This window comes from Natator depressus, chromosome 11 (genome assembly GCF_965152275.1).
Source record: "Natator depressus isolate rNatDep1 chromosome 11, rNatDep2.hap1, whole genome shotgun sequence".
In the NCBI taxonomy this organism is placed as follows: Eukaryota; Metazoa; Chordata; order Testudines; family Cheloniidae; genus Natator; species Natator depressus.
In genome coordinates, this window is record NC_134244.1 from 46,333,002 (window position 1) to 46,349,464 (window position 16,463).

The window sequence follows — 16,463 nt, forward strand, 5'->3', positions numbered from 1 at the left end:
ACTTGGGATTTGGGCTTTGATTTGCAGCATTCCTACACGGTCAGAGTTTAATGTTGAAATTATGATTTATTGAGCAGTTTAATCATCTTAATGCAGAGTACAAAATATAAACCCCTCTCTCCGTCCCAGCTCCATATACTATTTATGTGTACTAGCAGAGCCTTTTTAGACTTCACAGAAATACCTGATCCACTGTGCCTGTCTGGGTTTGTCCCATTTGTCCATTGCCCTTCTGTCTCACCTACCCTTACTTGTAAGATGCAAAATTACTAAACTGTGACCATAAATATTTTAAAATAAAACAATCTACCTGGTGACAAAGAAACTTCTGTTGGGTCTTCAACCAAATAAAGTTTCAATTAACAATTGTTGTTTAATCATAAAATACACTCTTCAGTTAGGAATTGACTGCTCTCATCATTGTTACTGAAAATTAGCACAGAAGTCATGGAGAAATAGGGAAGAAAAAAGTATATTGAAGGAAGAAGATTTCATTTCTGTGGTTTAGGAAGTGATTATATATGTGAAAATAGAGCTAAACTTGCAGTGTTTTCTTTATATACATGTCTGTTTTATATGATTAACTCATTAGGTTTCCAATTTTAATAGAAAGATGTAAGGGATATCCTGACTCCTATACACCTTGAAGCAACTTATCGTCTTGGGCATCATGTTCTAAGGAAAAGAAGTGTGGAGGAATTCCCACCACTTAAACCAGTTCTTCAGCAGAGGAAAGAAAAAGACACTATAAAAAACAAGGTTAAGATATGGATATTTTTGTCTCAACTTCAACAAAATGAATACACATTGTAAATCATTATTTAAAGCAAATTTCACACAGTGAAGTATAACTAAGGAATGCATTTTCTGAATTGGTGTCTAGATCTCATGGTGACGGGGACATTAAAAATGCCTTGAGTTTGTTAAATAAACCAGTAGGCTAAAACTAGAATGCTAAGTTTTGTCTAAAGGATGCATTGCTTACAGAACATACGTCTAGTTTGTATTTTATATTTTTTACTCTAATGGTACATATGAAGTAGCACAGGATTATACTGAAGCATGTAATTGTCTCTTATTAATTATATTCTATTATTGTTTTAGGTATTAGTACTAGACATTTTCTTAACAGTCTTCTAGTTTCACATGATCTGCTGAGTCAAATCCCAGTATGAACTGCATGTTAGATACCCAGTACGCTGCTTATATTTATACTCCATTATTTCAACAACGTTGATGAAGTATTTATTATCTGGAGCTACTCCCAAGTTTTCAAGCACAGTGATTGGAAAAACCATACATTACAGTACCATAACAAAGCTATTTCCTACCCCTTCTCCCTCCCCCAGGAGCAAAAGTCAAAGTGTTCTTATGATTTGTAATTGGTATAATTAAATAACATTATTCTGACTCCTCACCAGTCATAAGTTTCACAAATTCAAAATAAATTTGACAGCCAGAATTTTGAGACGCCTACAGGTTTCTTCTAACTCAACCAACGCACATCACTACTGTCAGAGAAACCTAATATCACATAGGCAATCTTTATTGAGATAAACCGTGTAGCCTGGCTAGCTGCTGCCCTATCCTAGGAGACTGCAGAACGGTCCCAGGAACTTCAGTCCCCTAAAATGCTTTGTCCGTGCATGTAGGAAAGTGATCAGGAACAGTCAGCATGGATTCACCAAGGGCAAGTCATACCTGACTAATCTAATTGCCTTCTATGACGAGATAACTGGTTCTGTGGATGAAGGGAAAGCAGTGGATGTGTTGTTCCTTGACTTTTGCAAAGCTTTTGACACTGTCTCCCACAGTGTTCTTGCCAGCAAGTTAAAGAAGTATGGGCTGGATGAATGGACTATAAGGTGGATAGAAAGCTGGCTAGATTGTCGGGCTCAACGGGTAGTGATCAATGGCTCCATGTCTAGTTGGCAGCCTGTGGAGTGGAGTGCCCCAAGGGTCGGTCCTGGAGCTGGTTTTGTTCAATATCTTCATAAATGATCTGGAGGATGGTGTGGATTGCACCCTCAGCAAGTTTGCAGACGACACTAAACTGGGAGGAGAGGTAGTTACGCTGGAGGGCAGGGATAGGATACAGAGGGACCTAGACAAATTGGAGGATTGGGCCAAAAGAAATCTGATGAGGTTCAACAAGAACAAGTGCAGAGTCCTGCACTTAGGACGGAAGAATCCCATGCACGGCTACAGACTAGGGACCAAATGGCTCGGCAGCAGTTCTGCAGAAAAGGACCTAGGGGTTACAGTGGACGAGAAGCTGGATATGATTCAACAGTGTGCCCTTGTTGCCAAGAAGGCCAATGGCATTTTGGGATGTATAAGTAGGGGCATTGCCAGCAGATCGAGGGACGTGATCGTTCTCCTCTATTCGACATTGGTGAGGCCTCATCTGGAGTACTGTGTCCAGTTTTGGGCTCCACACTACAAGAAGGATGTGGAAAAATTGGAAAGAGTCCAGCGGAGGGCAACAAAAATGATTAGGGGTCTAGAGATGTTTAGTCTACGGAAGAGAAGAATGAGGGGGGATTTGATAGCTGCTTTCAGCTACCTGAAAGGGGGTTCCAAAGAGGATGGCTCTAGACTGTTCTCAGTGGTAGCAGATGACAGAACAAGGAGTAATGGTCTCAAGTTGCAGTGGGGAAGATTTAGGTTGGATATTAGGAAAAACTTTTTCACTAGGAGGGTGGTGAAACACTGGAATGCGTTACCTAGGGAGGTGGTAGAATCTCCTTCCTTAGAAGTTTTTAAGGTCAGGCTTGACAAAGCCCTGGCTGGGATGATTTAATTGGGGATCAGTCCTGCTTTGAGCAGGGGATTGGACTAGATGACCTCCTGAGGTCCCTTCCAACCCTGATATTCTGTGATTCTGTGATTATACCTTTTAGAATTGGCTGATCGTATCTCTGTTGGCCCAAGAATGAGACACTTAGGATGAGACAGAATGCTGTGTCTGTTAACGTCTGTACACTGCATGTGGCCAGAGAAATGGCAAGTCACCACCTGATTTAGCTCCTCCTTCAGTAGCAAGGGCTATTGGGCACTCATGGTGCTTAGATAATAACATGGTGATACATGCCTTAGAATTACGTTGTACCTGTTACTGTGTTCATACTGTTTTGAAATATTTCCACTTTTATCATCTCTTTACAGATGGTTTTTGCAAGATTTTGTTCCAGAGAAAACTGTTCTGCTGACTTGAAAGTTTCTGGAAAACTTGCATTTTCAAAGTAAGTACAATATGACTTCTGTCTGCTGAATGAGATTGAGTAGGGCTTTATTTATCTAATTTAGTTTTCCTTGCTATCTCGGTAAAATTAATTTGCAAAAGTAGACTGAGTTCCCTAAGCAAACATTACATGAATAGAAGAAATTGGTTTCCAATTAAAGATAATTAAACAAACAACCTTTCAGAAAGTATAACAGTAATGTATTTTATACATAAGAACAGTTCTTTTTCAATTATACTCATAAGATATTATTCCCAAAAAAGCATTTTGTTGTTCATAAAAGAAAAATTTCTGAATTTCTAATTCAGATGTACTGAGATACATGTAACTCGCCGCACATCCAAAAGTTAGACCCCTGTTAACTGACAAGAATTAAACTGTTTCCATTGCTGTTATGACAGTACTATACTTGTAGTATACAAAAGGAAATACTTCATTTTTGTGCTAGCAGACTTCTGTATTTACTATTTCGATTATGAAATAAGGAAAAAGAACTACTTACGAATATTCGCTGTACAGTTTAACACTAATGATCGAGGCACCAGATGGTTGGGCATTATGTGTGGTTTGGATTCTTTTCCCCTAGATATACCAGCTTGCATTTTCCAAGATGAATTTCATTTTATAACTTTTTACCCATGTTCCTAATCTCTTTAGGTACTCTGTATTATTTCTTGGTCCACACAGGTGTTTGCAGCTCCTTCCAATTTGCTATCATCCTTAAATTTCATTATCATGCTAGACTATTAATTTTATTTAAATGTCATGACAGTTCATTAAGACTGGACCTCTGCAGAACTAAACACTCTTCCTCTGTGAGATACTATCATTACCCTTTATAGTCCTTCAGCTAGTTTTCAATTCACGTGACAGCATTCCTACCCAATGTGATTTGAATTCTTTTTGGGGTAAGATTTTAAAAGATCTGTTCATGCCATCTCCCTTCTCCTCTCCCCAAGTAAAAGAACATAAAAATGGCCATACTGGGTCAGACCAATAGTTCACCTAACCCAGTATCCTGTCTTCACACAGTGACCAATGCCAGAAACTTCAGAGGGAATGAACAGAACAGGGCAATTATTGCATGATCCATCCCCTGTTGTCCAGTCCCAGTATCAGGCTATCACACACTTAGGGACACACACAGCATGGGACTGAATCCATGACCATCTCTCTCACCAACAGTAGTTGGTCCAATAAAAGATATTACCTCACCCATTTTGTCTCTCTAATATCCTGGGACTGACATGACTATACCAACACTGCATACATCTTGGATAATAGCCATCGATGGACCTATCCTCCATCAACTTATCTAATTCTTTTTTGAACGCAGGAATACTTTTGGCCTTCACAACATCCCTTGACAATGAATTCCACAGATTGACTGTGTGTTGTGAAGAAGTACTTCCTTTTGTTTGTTTTTGTTTTAAACCTGCTGCCTATCAGTTTCATTGTGTTTCATGATTAGAACCAGGCTTCAGTGTCTCCTTGCAAACCCTGAGGGCTGAGAAATTTTATCTTCTGCATATCCCTGATACAACATGGAACTAGCTGCCTGATTAAACGTAGTTTTGTTTTATGAATAGTCAGATTTTTACAGGTCATAATGAATTGAGCTGCTAGTTTCATCTTGTAAAACATCTTAAAATGGTACATAAATAATACTATAATCATGTTATTTTGATTAATGACTCTTACGTGATTCTGGGCACAAGTTTTTGAGTCTTCATGGATTTCAGAGCAAGATTCTTCTCCTTCCCTCAACCATTTTCTTAGGCTTTAAGATAGTACTGCTTGAAAAATTCTGCATTTTTCTAATGTAAAGGATTTGGAGTATTTTCACTAGCATTAATACAAGTTAAGCAGGTTTGTAAATACTATTAAATTTTAGAGGAAGGAAATAGAGCACAAGAATTTGTACCATCTTTTTCAACCAAAATAAATAGGCTACATATCTTGATAAAGTGTGAAATATCACCTTAAATTACTTTTTGCCTTAGTATCTTGATTAAAAACTGGTTAGCTGTGAAGCATTAATTTATTCTGTCTAGACAGAATACATTCATTATCCAGGAACAGCAAAGCAAATGCCCTTTTTTTTTTTTTTTTTTTTTTTAAAGACATATCTCCTCAATGAATGGAAATGTACAGGGGTGGTCACTGAAATACTTCACTTGAGTCTTGTTCTTTACTTCTTGGGTTATGGTTCAGCATGTATGCACGACCTTGTTCTGTTTCTGTTGCTTAGATTCTGGTCTGCTCTATACATTTCAGATATGCATTATACATGGTTTTAATGAAGAATGAAATACGATTACCAGGGAAAAGCTCTAGTTCAGCTTTGTCACGCTCCCAGATGTGCACCTGGTGCTTTATGGCACTTACGTACTAAGCTGGCGGGCGGGCACCTTGTTAATGAATCAAGTTGCAGTAAAATGTATACCAGAAAAGAGTAGAATAGCAATTATGTAAATGTGGTAAAATAACTTAAAAAGGTAAAGTGAAGGTGAAATCCAGGGGCTGAAACGTTAACACTGTGTTTCTCTTTAATCTGATGTTGTCTTGGAACCTCGCTGCTTATGCAGGGCTTTCACCTTCTGTTGCTTGTCTAAGTGCCAACTTCTTTCCCAAAGGTGTTCAGTGACTAATGTTTGGTTTCAAGCCAGAATATTTGATAAATGCCTATTTCTAGGCAGCTCTTCTACAAGTCTTAATTAAACTTTAATGTCAAACTGAAGTTTACTTTTAGAACCTCTTAGGTACCTTCACTTGTAACATGATTATAGAACACTGGGTAGAACATAAAATAGCATGTTCACTCACCTTCCTGTCGTCCTGTTTCACATGAACTCAGTCCCATACCTCAATTGAAAGCTGAAGACTGCAGCCTTATGTGGCACATAGGGATATAAATGCAAGGCTTTAATCATAAACATTTCCCTGTGTTTAAAAATTAATAGTGCAGATCTCAATAGCAGGCAGAGAAAAACCCAAACTAGTGAGACCAGAAACTCTCAACCATACATAAGCATTACAATTTATGCACATATTTATTGCCCTGTTGGAATGTTCCTTAATAAATTCAGTTGACATATCCACCCTCATTCTAATGTTCTCCATTCTGGGTGACATTCTCCTCTGTGCAGAGGGCCTGCCAAGCCTTAACTTGAGGGCTTAAATGATTGCATAAGCCTCATGTGGCTCCTCTGCACAGGAGTAACTTCCCCTTAGAGATGCTGAAGCAGGAGGACACTCTTCTACATCTCTGTCTGGGACAAGACCTAGCAGAAGAGTAAGCACCATTCCTTCCTTAGTCATGCATCTCTGAACTAGCACTCCAATTACTCAGACCCTAAAAAGTGCAATGCAAATGAAACATTATGGTGGATTGACTACTGTTGAAATAGTGGAAGATTGAGTTGCCTTCAGCTAGAAGAATGAGCCAAATACCGATTTGACCAACAGCCTCCAGTTGGGCTTTTGCAAATACCTTACTACACTGAAATCAAAGGAAGGGTTTCACTTTTTTTTTTTCTTTCCTTTCTCCAGACGCTCTCCTTTTTACTGAGGCCACTTGTCTCTGTACATGCCATACATATCACTGGTTTTCTCATACAGTAAACATTTTAAATATATTCCTTATTTTTATAGACTTCATGAAAAGAAAACATATCTTTCAGTTGGAAGTATGAAGACTTTACTCTTGAATATATCACTAAGCAATGCTGGAGATGATGCATATGAAACTGCCCTCCACATCCAACTCCCTAAAGGTCTTTATTTTGTCAGAGTTCTAGAACAGGTAAGAATTGAAATTCTAGGTCGTCATAATCCCTTGACCATTCTCACATTACCTGGACAGACTGTACAGCTATGTCTACACTACAGCTTAGAGCAAGCTTCTCAGCCGCGGTAGACAGACTCATGCTAGTGGGGTTAACACAAGCACACTAAATATAGGCGTGTGGCTGCTGTGGCACAAGTGGAGGCTCAAGTTACCCACTTGAGCTCAGACCCATGGGGTAGGGTTGACAGAAAACCTCTATGTAGGGAAAGCTGACAACACTCCAGATTTTCTGCTTAAAACTTTAGTTAATCCATCCACAGAGTGGGCACAGTTTAATCAAGTTGGCCACATTTTTTATTTAATAGTAAAGTATTGCAGTAAATGAACAAAAGTAATGACTTCTAAATGTATTTGGAAATACTAGTATTTAACCTCCCTCATAGATTACAACCCTACTAAATTCATGGCTGTGAAAAATCTGGTCTCCTCCATGAAATCTGCTAGGGAGGGACAGGGCTGGGGGCGCCCTACCACAGGGGAGGGACCCCTACCACAGGGGAGGGCATATGATGGCCCGCGGGCTGATCCGGCCCATCAGGGCTTTCAGTCCGGCCCGCAGGATTGCCAGCCCCGTGGTGCAGCGGGGCTAATGCAGGCTGCCTGCCTGCCCTGGCCCCACGCCACTCCCAGAAGTGGCCGGCACCAAATCCTGCAGCTCCTGGGGGAGGGGGTGGGAGAGGGCTCTGTGCGCTGCCCTCACCTGCAGGCACCACCCCCTGCAGCTCCCGTTGGCCGGGAACAAGGAACCACGGCCAATGGGAACTTCGGGGGTGGTACCCACAGGCGAGGGAAGCGCGCGGCAGAGCCGCTTGCCCCGCCCCATCCCCAGGAGCCACTGCCGGACATGCTGGCCACTTCTGGGAGCAGCGTAAGTCCAGGGCAGGCAGGGAGCCAGCCTTAGCCCCACTGCACGCCGCTGCCACCCCGGAGCCACTCGAAGTAAGTGGTTCCGGGCCAGAGCCCGCACCCTGAACCCCTCCTGTGCCCTGCACCCCCCCAGCACCCGAACCCCTTGCCCTGAGCCCCTTCCTGCACTCCCACACTCCCTCCCGCACCCCAACCCCCTGCCCCAGCTCTACATTCATGGTCCTGCGTACAATTTCCCCACCCAGATGTGGCCCTCAGGTCAAAAAGTTTGCCCACCCCGACCTACCATGTGCTGGGCTCCTGGCTCCTAGCCCTGGCGAGGTTGGGGAGGGTAGGGACTTCCTCTTCACCTGCGACGGCCACTCCCAGGGCTGGGTCAGACCCACCTCTAGGAACATCCCCCGACCGCAGAAAGCTCCACAGCCTTGGCCCACTTCCTGCCCCCATTGCTCTCCAGCCGTGGGGGGAGGGATCATTGCACAGTGAGCAGCCACAGAGATTCTTGCTGCTGGAGAAAGGTCCCAGAGGTGGGTTTGACCCGGCCACGGGAGTGGCCCCTGCAAGAGAAGAAGTCCTATCCCTCCCCAGCCCCGCCAGGACTAGCACCTTGACCCTGGTGTACAGTTGGAGCCCCCAGCTGGAGCACCCCAGCCAGCAGCCCTGGAACCAGGAGAGCCAGGGGACTTTTTAACATGAACGAAGTTTGTAGGATAGGAGACGGTATTGGCCCCCGAAAACTGCACTCCTCAGGCAGGCACAGAGCCCCTGGTGGCGCCATTCCGTGCCTGCCCAAGGCTTGCAGTTTGGAGGGCAGTGCTGCTCCGACCCCAAAACTATGCCTATGTTAAAAAGTGGGGGGCATGGCCCCCCCCCGTTCCAGCACTGGTGACACTTCTACAAAGGTTCCAAGAACCCTTGCCCCCAGCCCTGCCCCCTCTGGCTCTAGGCTCAGCACTTGGGAGTTGAAGGGGCCTTGGGCTGGCTGTGTGTGTTTGTGGGGGACCACAGCTCCCCTTGACCACACAGCCCTGGATGACACCCCCCCCATACCACGTGACCTTCACATCTGTGCTGCTTGCTGCCCAGCTCTGAAGGCAGTGCCTCCCATCAGCAGCAGTGCAGAAGTAAGGGTGGCAATACCACAACCCTCTTACAATAGCTTTGCGATCCTCCCACAACCTTCTTTTGGGTCGGAACCAACACCATGAAATTTCAGATTTAAATATCAGAAATGGTGCAAGTGATGATTTTTAAAATTCTATGACCATGAAATAAAATGGACCTTTAATTGGGTAAGTCCCTACTCATAGTATCATAGAAATATAGGGCTGGGAAGGGACTTCAAGAGATAATCTGGTCCAGTGGTTTTCAACCTTGGGTCCACAAACTATATCAGCGAAAGGTTATCATTATCACAGAACAGTAGTTTTCAGCCTGCGGTCCACCGCCCCCTGGGGTCAGCAGATGATGTCTAAGATTTCCAAAGGAGACCACACCACCAGTCAAAATTCTTAGGGGTCTGCAAATGAAAAAGGGTTGAAAACCACTGGGCTAGTGCATCCCTCCACATCGAGGCAGGATTAAGTATACATAAACCATCCCTGATAGATATTTGTCTATCCTGTTCTCCTGTTTTTAAAAACCTTTGGGGACTGATCCTGTGAGCTGTTCTCAGGAGGTACAGCACACCTATTGGATCAGGAGCTGCTGCTTTTTTTTTTTAGAAAGCTGGAGGCTAATTATAATCTTGCGAAGGAGACAAATTCTTTCCCTCTAAATTTTTTTTTATTAAAGAATTTACTTCTAAGATGTTTATACTGGACTTCTTATCTTTGAGAGGGTAATTTTAGACTTAAATAGGTTGACAGTCTATTTGCAAAGTCAACTCATTAACAAACAGAATATGAAGAGGTAATTTGGTGCAAGGAATTGAGCAATATGGACTCATTGGACTAGTCAACTAGTAGCAGCAGAAATATTTTGTAAATTCCCACTGATGTTCACTGAAGTAGTAAATACTCCAAGTGAAATTTTATGGCATATACGTAGCTTGAAATTTCTGAAATAACTTTGCTAAATGGTCATTAGATTCATCACTTAAGTGTTACTGTTTTTTCATTCTTTAATTTTAGGAAGAAACACAGATACATTGTAAAATAGCCGATAACGAAGCTCATGCAATGAGACTTTACTGCAGTGTTGGATATTTATATGTAGATCATCTGTCAAAGGTAAAATAAATCTGAAATTGTTAATCTTTAAAACTACATCTTGTTGTATGAGTAAATGCTTAAAACGTATGACTTGGAAGGGGAAACTTTATATTACACACTCTACATAATGTCTGCTAAAGCTAGAATGACAATGTTCAACAAATAAATTATTGCTCACCTTCTTCCTCTCTATACCATATTCACCATCATGATAATTGAGAACCTGAGCTTCTCATAATCATAGCTTTGAATGGGCACAGCTCTAGGAATAGTTTATTAAGAGTTAACATTTTGTCAGATTTCGCATGGCATCCCATTTCATTTTGCTTTACTTCATTGAGGACACTATCCCCATTATTGTATTTATGGGAGGGTCTGAGTTTCTGTTAACAAGTCAGAGCTAAATATCGCACTGAGTCTCCAAGGACAAGATATACACAACAGAATGTGTGTATTGCACCTAAGTCGACACTTTGTAGGTATGCCAGTGGTTTTCTTTAAAATCATTATAATAAAAATCCTTCATTCCGTTATCAAGAAATTAGCGTTCTACAGTTTATTGGAAACAATGCATTCAAATCAAATTGTAATAACTAATGTATCAAGAACAGGTATACCATACATACTGCAATCTTGCTCCCTTTATGGTGAACCGTACCAAGGAAGTCATTGAAATGTTACTTTTCTAGTTTTATTCTTTTAACTGATATTGATGTGTCATTACCATGTGTTTAAAAAAAGGATTTTAACAATCAGAAAACGATTTATTTAATCCAAAGATTCAAGAGCATCTCAGTTTTCAGTTACAAAGAGCATGAGGGGTATTTGTGTTTAGAAGCTTAGAGACAAAGTAGTTTATTTAGTCAGTATGTCTCTTGTGCTGGATTCACTACACCTTCTGTGCTTCTACCAACATAGTTCGCACCACGTTTTTCTTTCTGAGTAACTCCTTGCCTGCTAACTAGGGTTTAGTTGACTTGTTTCTGGCTGTAAGGGTTGGAATCTTTGTCTGCACACAGATGTTAAAGCCTTTCTGTAAATAGGCCTGTAAGGGCTATTCTGTGGGCGAAAAGTGGTCACTACCTTATTTTTTATTTAGCATCAGCAGCATGCCAGGTATTTGAGACAGACAACACAGTCCCTGCCCTGAAGAGCTTACAGTTTTTTAGGTACAAATCATTTCAAGATTAAGTCTGTTCTGCTCAGGGGCAGCTTTAGGCATATTCTACATGAGGGAGTACCGGGGGCCACTATGACAACTCACTCACTTCTTTACTAACTTCAAACCTAAAGGTTCCAAAAGGGTGTTTGTTTCCTTTACCATGTGTTCTCTCGTTAGCACAAAATGTTGGATTTCATATGTCCCAGAATCTTCATTCATTTCAGTTCATTTAAAGCACTGTTCATTGAAGTCTGGGGTATTTTTAAAGACTGAGGCTGTGCTGTGCCTCTTGCACAGAGCCTGCAGCCCAGGATGAGCAGGGACTAAAGCAGGAGAGTGGGGTGGGAGGAAGTTTTGTTTCATGGTCTCTGTATATATATAATGTCTTCTGCAGTTTCCACGATATGCTATGCATCCGATGAAGTGAGCTGTAGCTCACGAAAGCTCATGCTCAAATAAACTGGTTAGTCTCTAAGGTGCCACAAGTACTCCTTTTCTTTTTTCTTTTTACGAATACAGACTAACACGGCTGTTACTCTGAAACCAGGGACTAAAGGTGGCTATAATCTGTTTTTGCATAGTCTTGGTTTTGGGCTGCTCCAAGAACTGGAGTGGCCCCCAGTATAATTTAGTTATGGCTGTCACCAGCTGCCTCTGGGCGTAGAATCTCTGCAGTGCTGTGTTCTGGGAGCAAGGCAACAGAACAGTCTCTCCTACACTAGGGCTTACAAGGGGTCTGGAGGTGTCTTACTCAGTCCTTGTACCAGGGACCTGGCTGGATTGTGGCATTTTAGAATCCTTTAACCTGCTGTACAGAGGATAAAGGAAAGGAGAGAATCTCATCCTTAGGTTGGGATTTTCAAAAGAGCTCAGCATTGGCCTACCTCTGCACCCACTGAAGCATCTGGGAGTTGTCCTGGGAATTTTCAATGGCAGCAGAGTTAGATTAATGCTGAGTGCTTCTCAGAATTGCAGCCTGAAAGTTCTGCTGCAATTGGCCAAGCAGGACAGAGTATCCTTCTGGAAGCAGATCATATAGGGCAAGGGTTCTCAACCTTTTGCTTTCCAAGGCCCACCTGTGTGTCAACTGTTTTTCTGCATATACAAGCCAAGGCTGGCAGCAAGCAGGGCAGTTGCCTGAGCTCAGTTGCTCAGGCTTTTACATGCAGAAAAACAGTTGTTTTCTGCGGCTTTAGTGTTCTTCAGCCCCCAGCAGCAGGGCTCCAGGGCAGTGGGGCTCGGCAGACCCCCTGAAACCTATTTGCAGACCTCCAGCAGGCCACAGACCCCTGGCTGAGAACTGCTGCTATAGGGGAGTGCATGTTAGAGGAAATGAAGGAAGCACCAAATCCTCTATCCCCCTTTGGGTGGAAGTGTATTTAGGGTATGCTGTGACCATGCATTCAATCCAGAACTGGAACTACTTCGATAGCACAATACATTTTCTGTACCTTAACCTTTCCTACAAATGTTTTGTAGGAAAGTGATTGGGTTGACTGAGATTACAAACAAAAGCATTATGCCCTAATGAACGGGGGGCTAAACTTGTGCAAAATATAATTCAGTGCACTCTAGAATTTTTCACAAAAATTAAACGTTTAAGAAGGAGGGAAATTTCAGATGAGTTTAATGATGTAACATTTCATCTTAAACATTTGGTAAGACACACCCAATCATTTAGCACAAACAATGTTTCATTTGTTCTACAGATGGATTTTAGTTTTCTCTTGGATGCAAGCTCACTTACCAGGGCAGAAGATGACCTCAGCATCACAGTTAATGCTACCTGGTAAATCTTGCTTGATAAAAATTGCTGCGTTTGATGAAAAATATCCCTAGCTTTGGAAAACAGAATAGGGAGCACAGCAAAGGCTTAATGAAGCACAACTGCAAGAAAGCTCATTTATTACATAAAATATAGAGAAACTGAAACCACAAAAAAGTAGATAATTTCTTTTAAATAAATGAGAATTCTGCTAACATTGTCCATGTGCCAGTACGAAATCATTTTTATGACAGTTACAAAAAAGTTATTTAAATAAGCTACTAGGTGTATGTTTTATGTAATTAGTTATTTCTAGCGATAACAATCTAACACAGCTTCCTCCACCCCTCCCGCCCCCATTTACTTCTACAGTGAAAATGAAGAGGATAAAGACCTGCTGTTGGATAACTCCATAACTTTAGTCATACCTCTGAAACATGAGGTCGAGCTAAATGTCCATGGGTAAGTAAGTTAATGGTTGCTCTGCATATCCATGTGCATAGGATTGTTTATCCATTATTAAGGAACACATACCTCAGCTGAACTCCCATGATCTTCAGAGAGGAAGCATGGCCTAGTGAAAAATTGCAGTACTGGGAGTGAGAAGATCTAGATTTTATTCCAGGTTCTGCTGCAGACTTTGTGCTTCAGTTTGTCCCTCTAAAATGGGGGAAAAAATCCCAAGAGGTCAGGGATTTAATACCAGAGGACTGATTCTTTGCTCTTCTATAACACAGTAGTATTATTTGTTCCTGCTTTTCTCTCACTTAATCCTGTTTTCTGCAAAGGTGAACAAAACCTATATTTTAATCCTTTAGCCTATCAAATTCCCTTTTGGTAGTTGCTCCGCCTTATGCTTTTGTGTGTAATTGTCCACTGCCTGAGTCAAACACATGGTCTTTTATACTCAACTATATTGACTGTTTGTTGTTCAGCTTGTCCCAGCTGGTGGTATTGCCTGTCATAAATTTGCCTATGAATAGATCTACCTTGTTCTGGGCAGACAGGCCCCTCTAAACCGGGCCTTGGTTTGCCCAGCCCCACTGTAATGTAATCACTGGATTGCAGTCATGTAGCAGGAATGCCCAGGGATACTTTTTAAGGATCCTTTCCTTTGACTGTCACAGTCATCAGGTGATGGCAAATGTAAAGGACACTTGGTATAAGTAAGGGCTTATAGAGAGACTGCTTCAGAGTGGCAGGCTCAGCATATTTGAAATCTACTTCGTATAGCAGGACACTTCTTTCAAACTAACGATGGGAAGGGGCAGCAACTGCTTCCACTATCTTCACTCCACTCTCCCACCGCTTCCTTTGCCACCATATCAATCATTGCAGCCACTACAGGAATATTAACATTTTAGCTCCAGCATTTTTCGTTTGAAGATCTCCGAAGTCTTTGGGGAAACTGAAGCCCAAGGATGATGTTACTTGTAGATCTCTCAGAATCAGTGGCAAAGTTGGGAATAAACCCGTAATTCCTCATAACCTAATCACTGAACCATACTTGTGACAAGTCTTTCTCTGAAGGTGGAGGGGACTGAAATCCCACTGATAATGGGGGTGGAGGTAAATGAGTCAGAGATGTAAGAGATGAGTAGCCCCTTTGTCCTAATTTCTCCCCTCCTTTATAAAAGCCCATCTCTGAGTTGGGGATCAGTGGGTAGGGTTGGAGGATGATGATTCATCACTACCACATTGTGCCCACTCAATCCATGGAGATGTCCTGCCTAAATTAAAGCAGGCTTTATCCTGGACCTTCGCTACTGCAGGGCTAAGGTAAGTGCTAATTCAGACTTTCCAGTTCTCTGTAGTGACCTGCATAGAGGACAGTCTGGCCTAGACAGGATAATGCTCATATTAACATTGCATACTAAATAGTGCTAATTTTGTCCTATTGTAATTATTTTTTTAACTACTGTAGATTTGTATTACCAGCTTCATTTGTTTACGGACCCAGTGAGAAAAATTCATCAATTAATTGTATGGAGGAGAAGATCAACTTCATATTCCATGTAAGAGCTATTCTTTACAGAAACCATTCCTCTTTTTTTAAAAGTTAATTCTTAACAACAGATGAGACAAAAGGCACTTCCACCTCACCTTGTAACTTACTGGGAAAGCGTTGCTCTTGTAAAGTGCTTAATATAGAAACAAATACATAAATCCTGGGATTGGTGAGAACTTCTGTGTGTAGCTGTTAACAGAAGCAGCTCCCTAGATTCTTGGCATCCAATTCCCAGCCTATATTTGTAGATGCACCAATCAGTATATGCTTCCCGCCAGTGCTTTCAAAATTTTGAGCAAAATACACCTGTAGCACTAAATTTCTATCAACAATAATAGCTATTAACATCTATAGGGAGTGTGCTTAGCTCACCAGATGGTGCCCTTACAAATTTTAAGCTTGGGTTCTCTCTGTCCATGAAGCCACCATGGATCTAGTAAAGTGTGGCTTTACTACAGTCACTAATTGAAGCTGGAGTTCCCTTAAAGGGTGCAAGCCATGTTAAAAAGAACCTCTCTCACTTAATTCCCTTTGAACACTTTCATAGCCTCCTATAGTCTTTGCTTCTCTATTCCTGTCACTTCTTTATGGCAAGCCCATTCATTCCATGCCCCTGCTAACCACAGCCAGCATCTGTTAAGCACCTTTGACTGTCACCTTTATGGAGTGCTGAAGGTGAGGAAACTTTTGCTGCTCATTTGTTTCACATCAGAGGTCAGAATTTGACCCAGACATGCATGGAAGTTTCACTGATTTACAATAGACCTGGATGATGGGGGCGGGGGGAGGAATTTTAAAAGACACAAAGGGGAGCTAGGGGTCCAACTTCCATTCAAAGTCAATGGGAGCTGGGTACCTAACTCTCATTTGGGCCTTGGATAATATCCTCCTTCACCCTGGCTTACAGTTTTCAATGGGTTTTCTTAGACAGTACATATTTACTAAACAGGGGAGTCAGCTGTAAAAATATTTGTGATTTGTACTACATATCTGTTCACAGAACACAAGTGGTGCACAAGGAGCTGGTATACAGCAAGTACTGCATGAAGAGCATGAGGGGACTAGCTGGCTCTGGGGATTAGTAATAGGGTCTCTCTAGGTTCATATCCAGCACAGATTGGTGGATTAAAAGTCAATGAAAGTTGGGCATTTAGCTCCCTTAGACCCTTTTGAATAGTGAAGTAGTGAAATATGACCTCAGTTCAGGTCATAAAAGACAAGTGTCATACCGCAAAGCTACCACTACCCCAATGGCACTTTATGAGCAGAGTTAAGAGAGAGATCAAAGATTCAATAGGGCTAGAAAATGAACTGCACTCTCACCTCTTGTGGTGCATCCCTCTAGCTCAGTCA

At 41.9% G+C, this 16,463-nt stretch overlaps 1 protein-coding gene across 1 annotated transcript in view; it reads left to right on the plus strand.

Annotated features, from left to right (window-relative positions):
* Positions 1-16,463, plus strand: part of ITGA4 (integrin subunit alpha 4) — a 55,513-nt gene that overhangs the window by 33,207 nt on the left and 5,843 nt on the right. Inside the window, 7 exon segments of the mRNA XM_074967709.1 lie at positions 610-759; positions 3,169-3,245; positions 6,900-7,050; positions 10,095-10,193; positions 13,047-13,126; positions 13,475-13,564; positions 15,027-15,117. Of these exon segments, the coding sequence (XP_074823810.1) occupies positions 610-759; positions 3,169-3,245; positions 6,900-7,050; positions 10,095-10,193; positions 13,047-13,126; positions 13,475-13,564; positions 15,027-15,117 (738 nt within the window).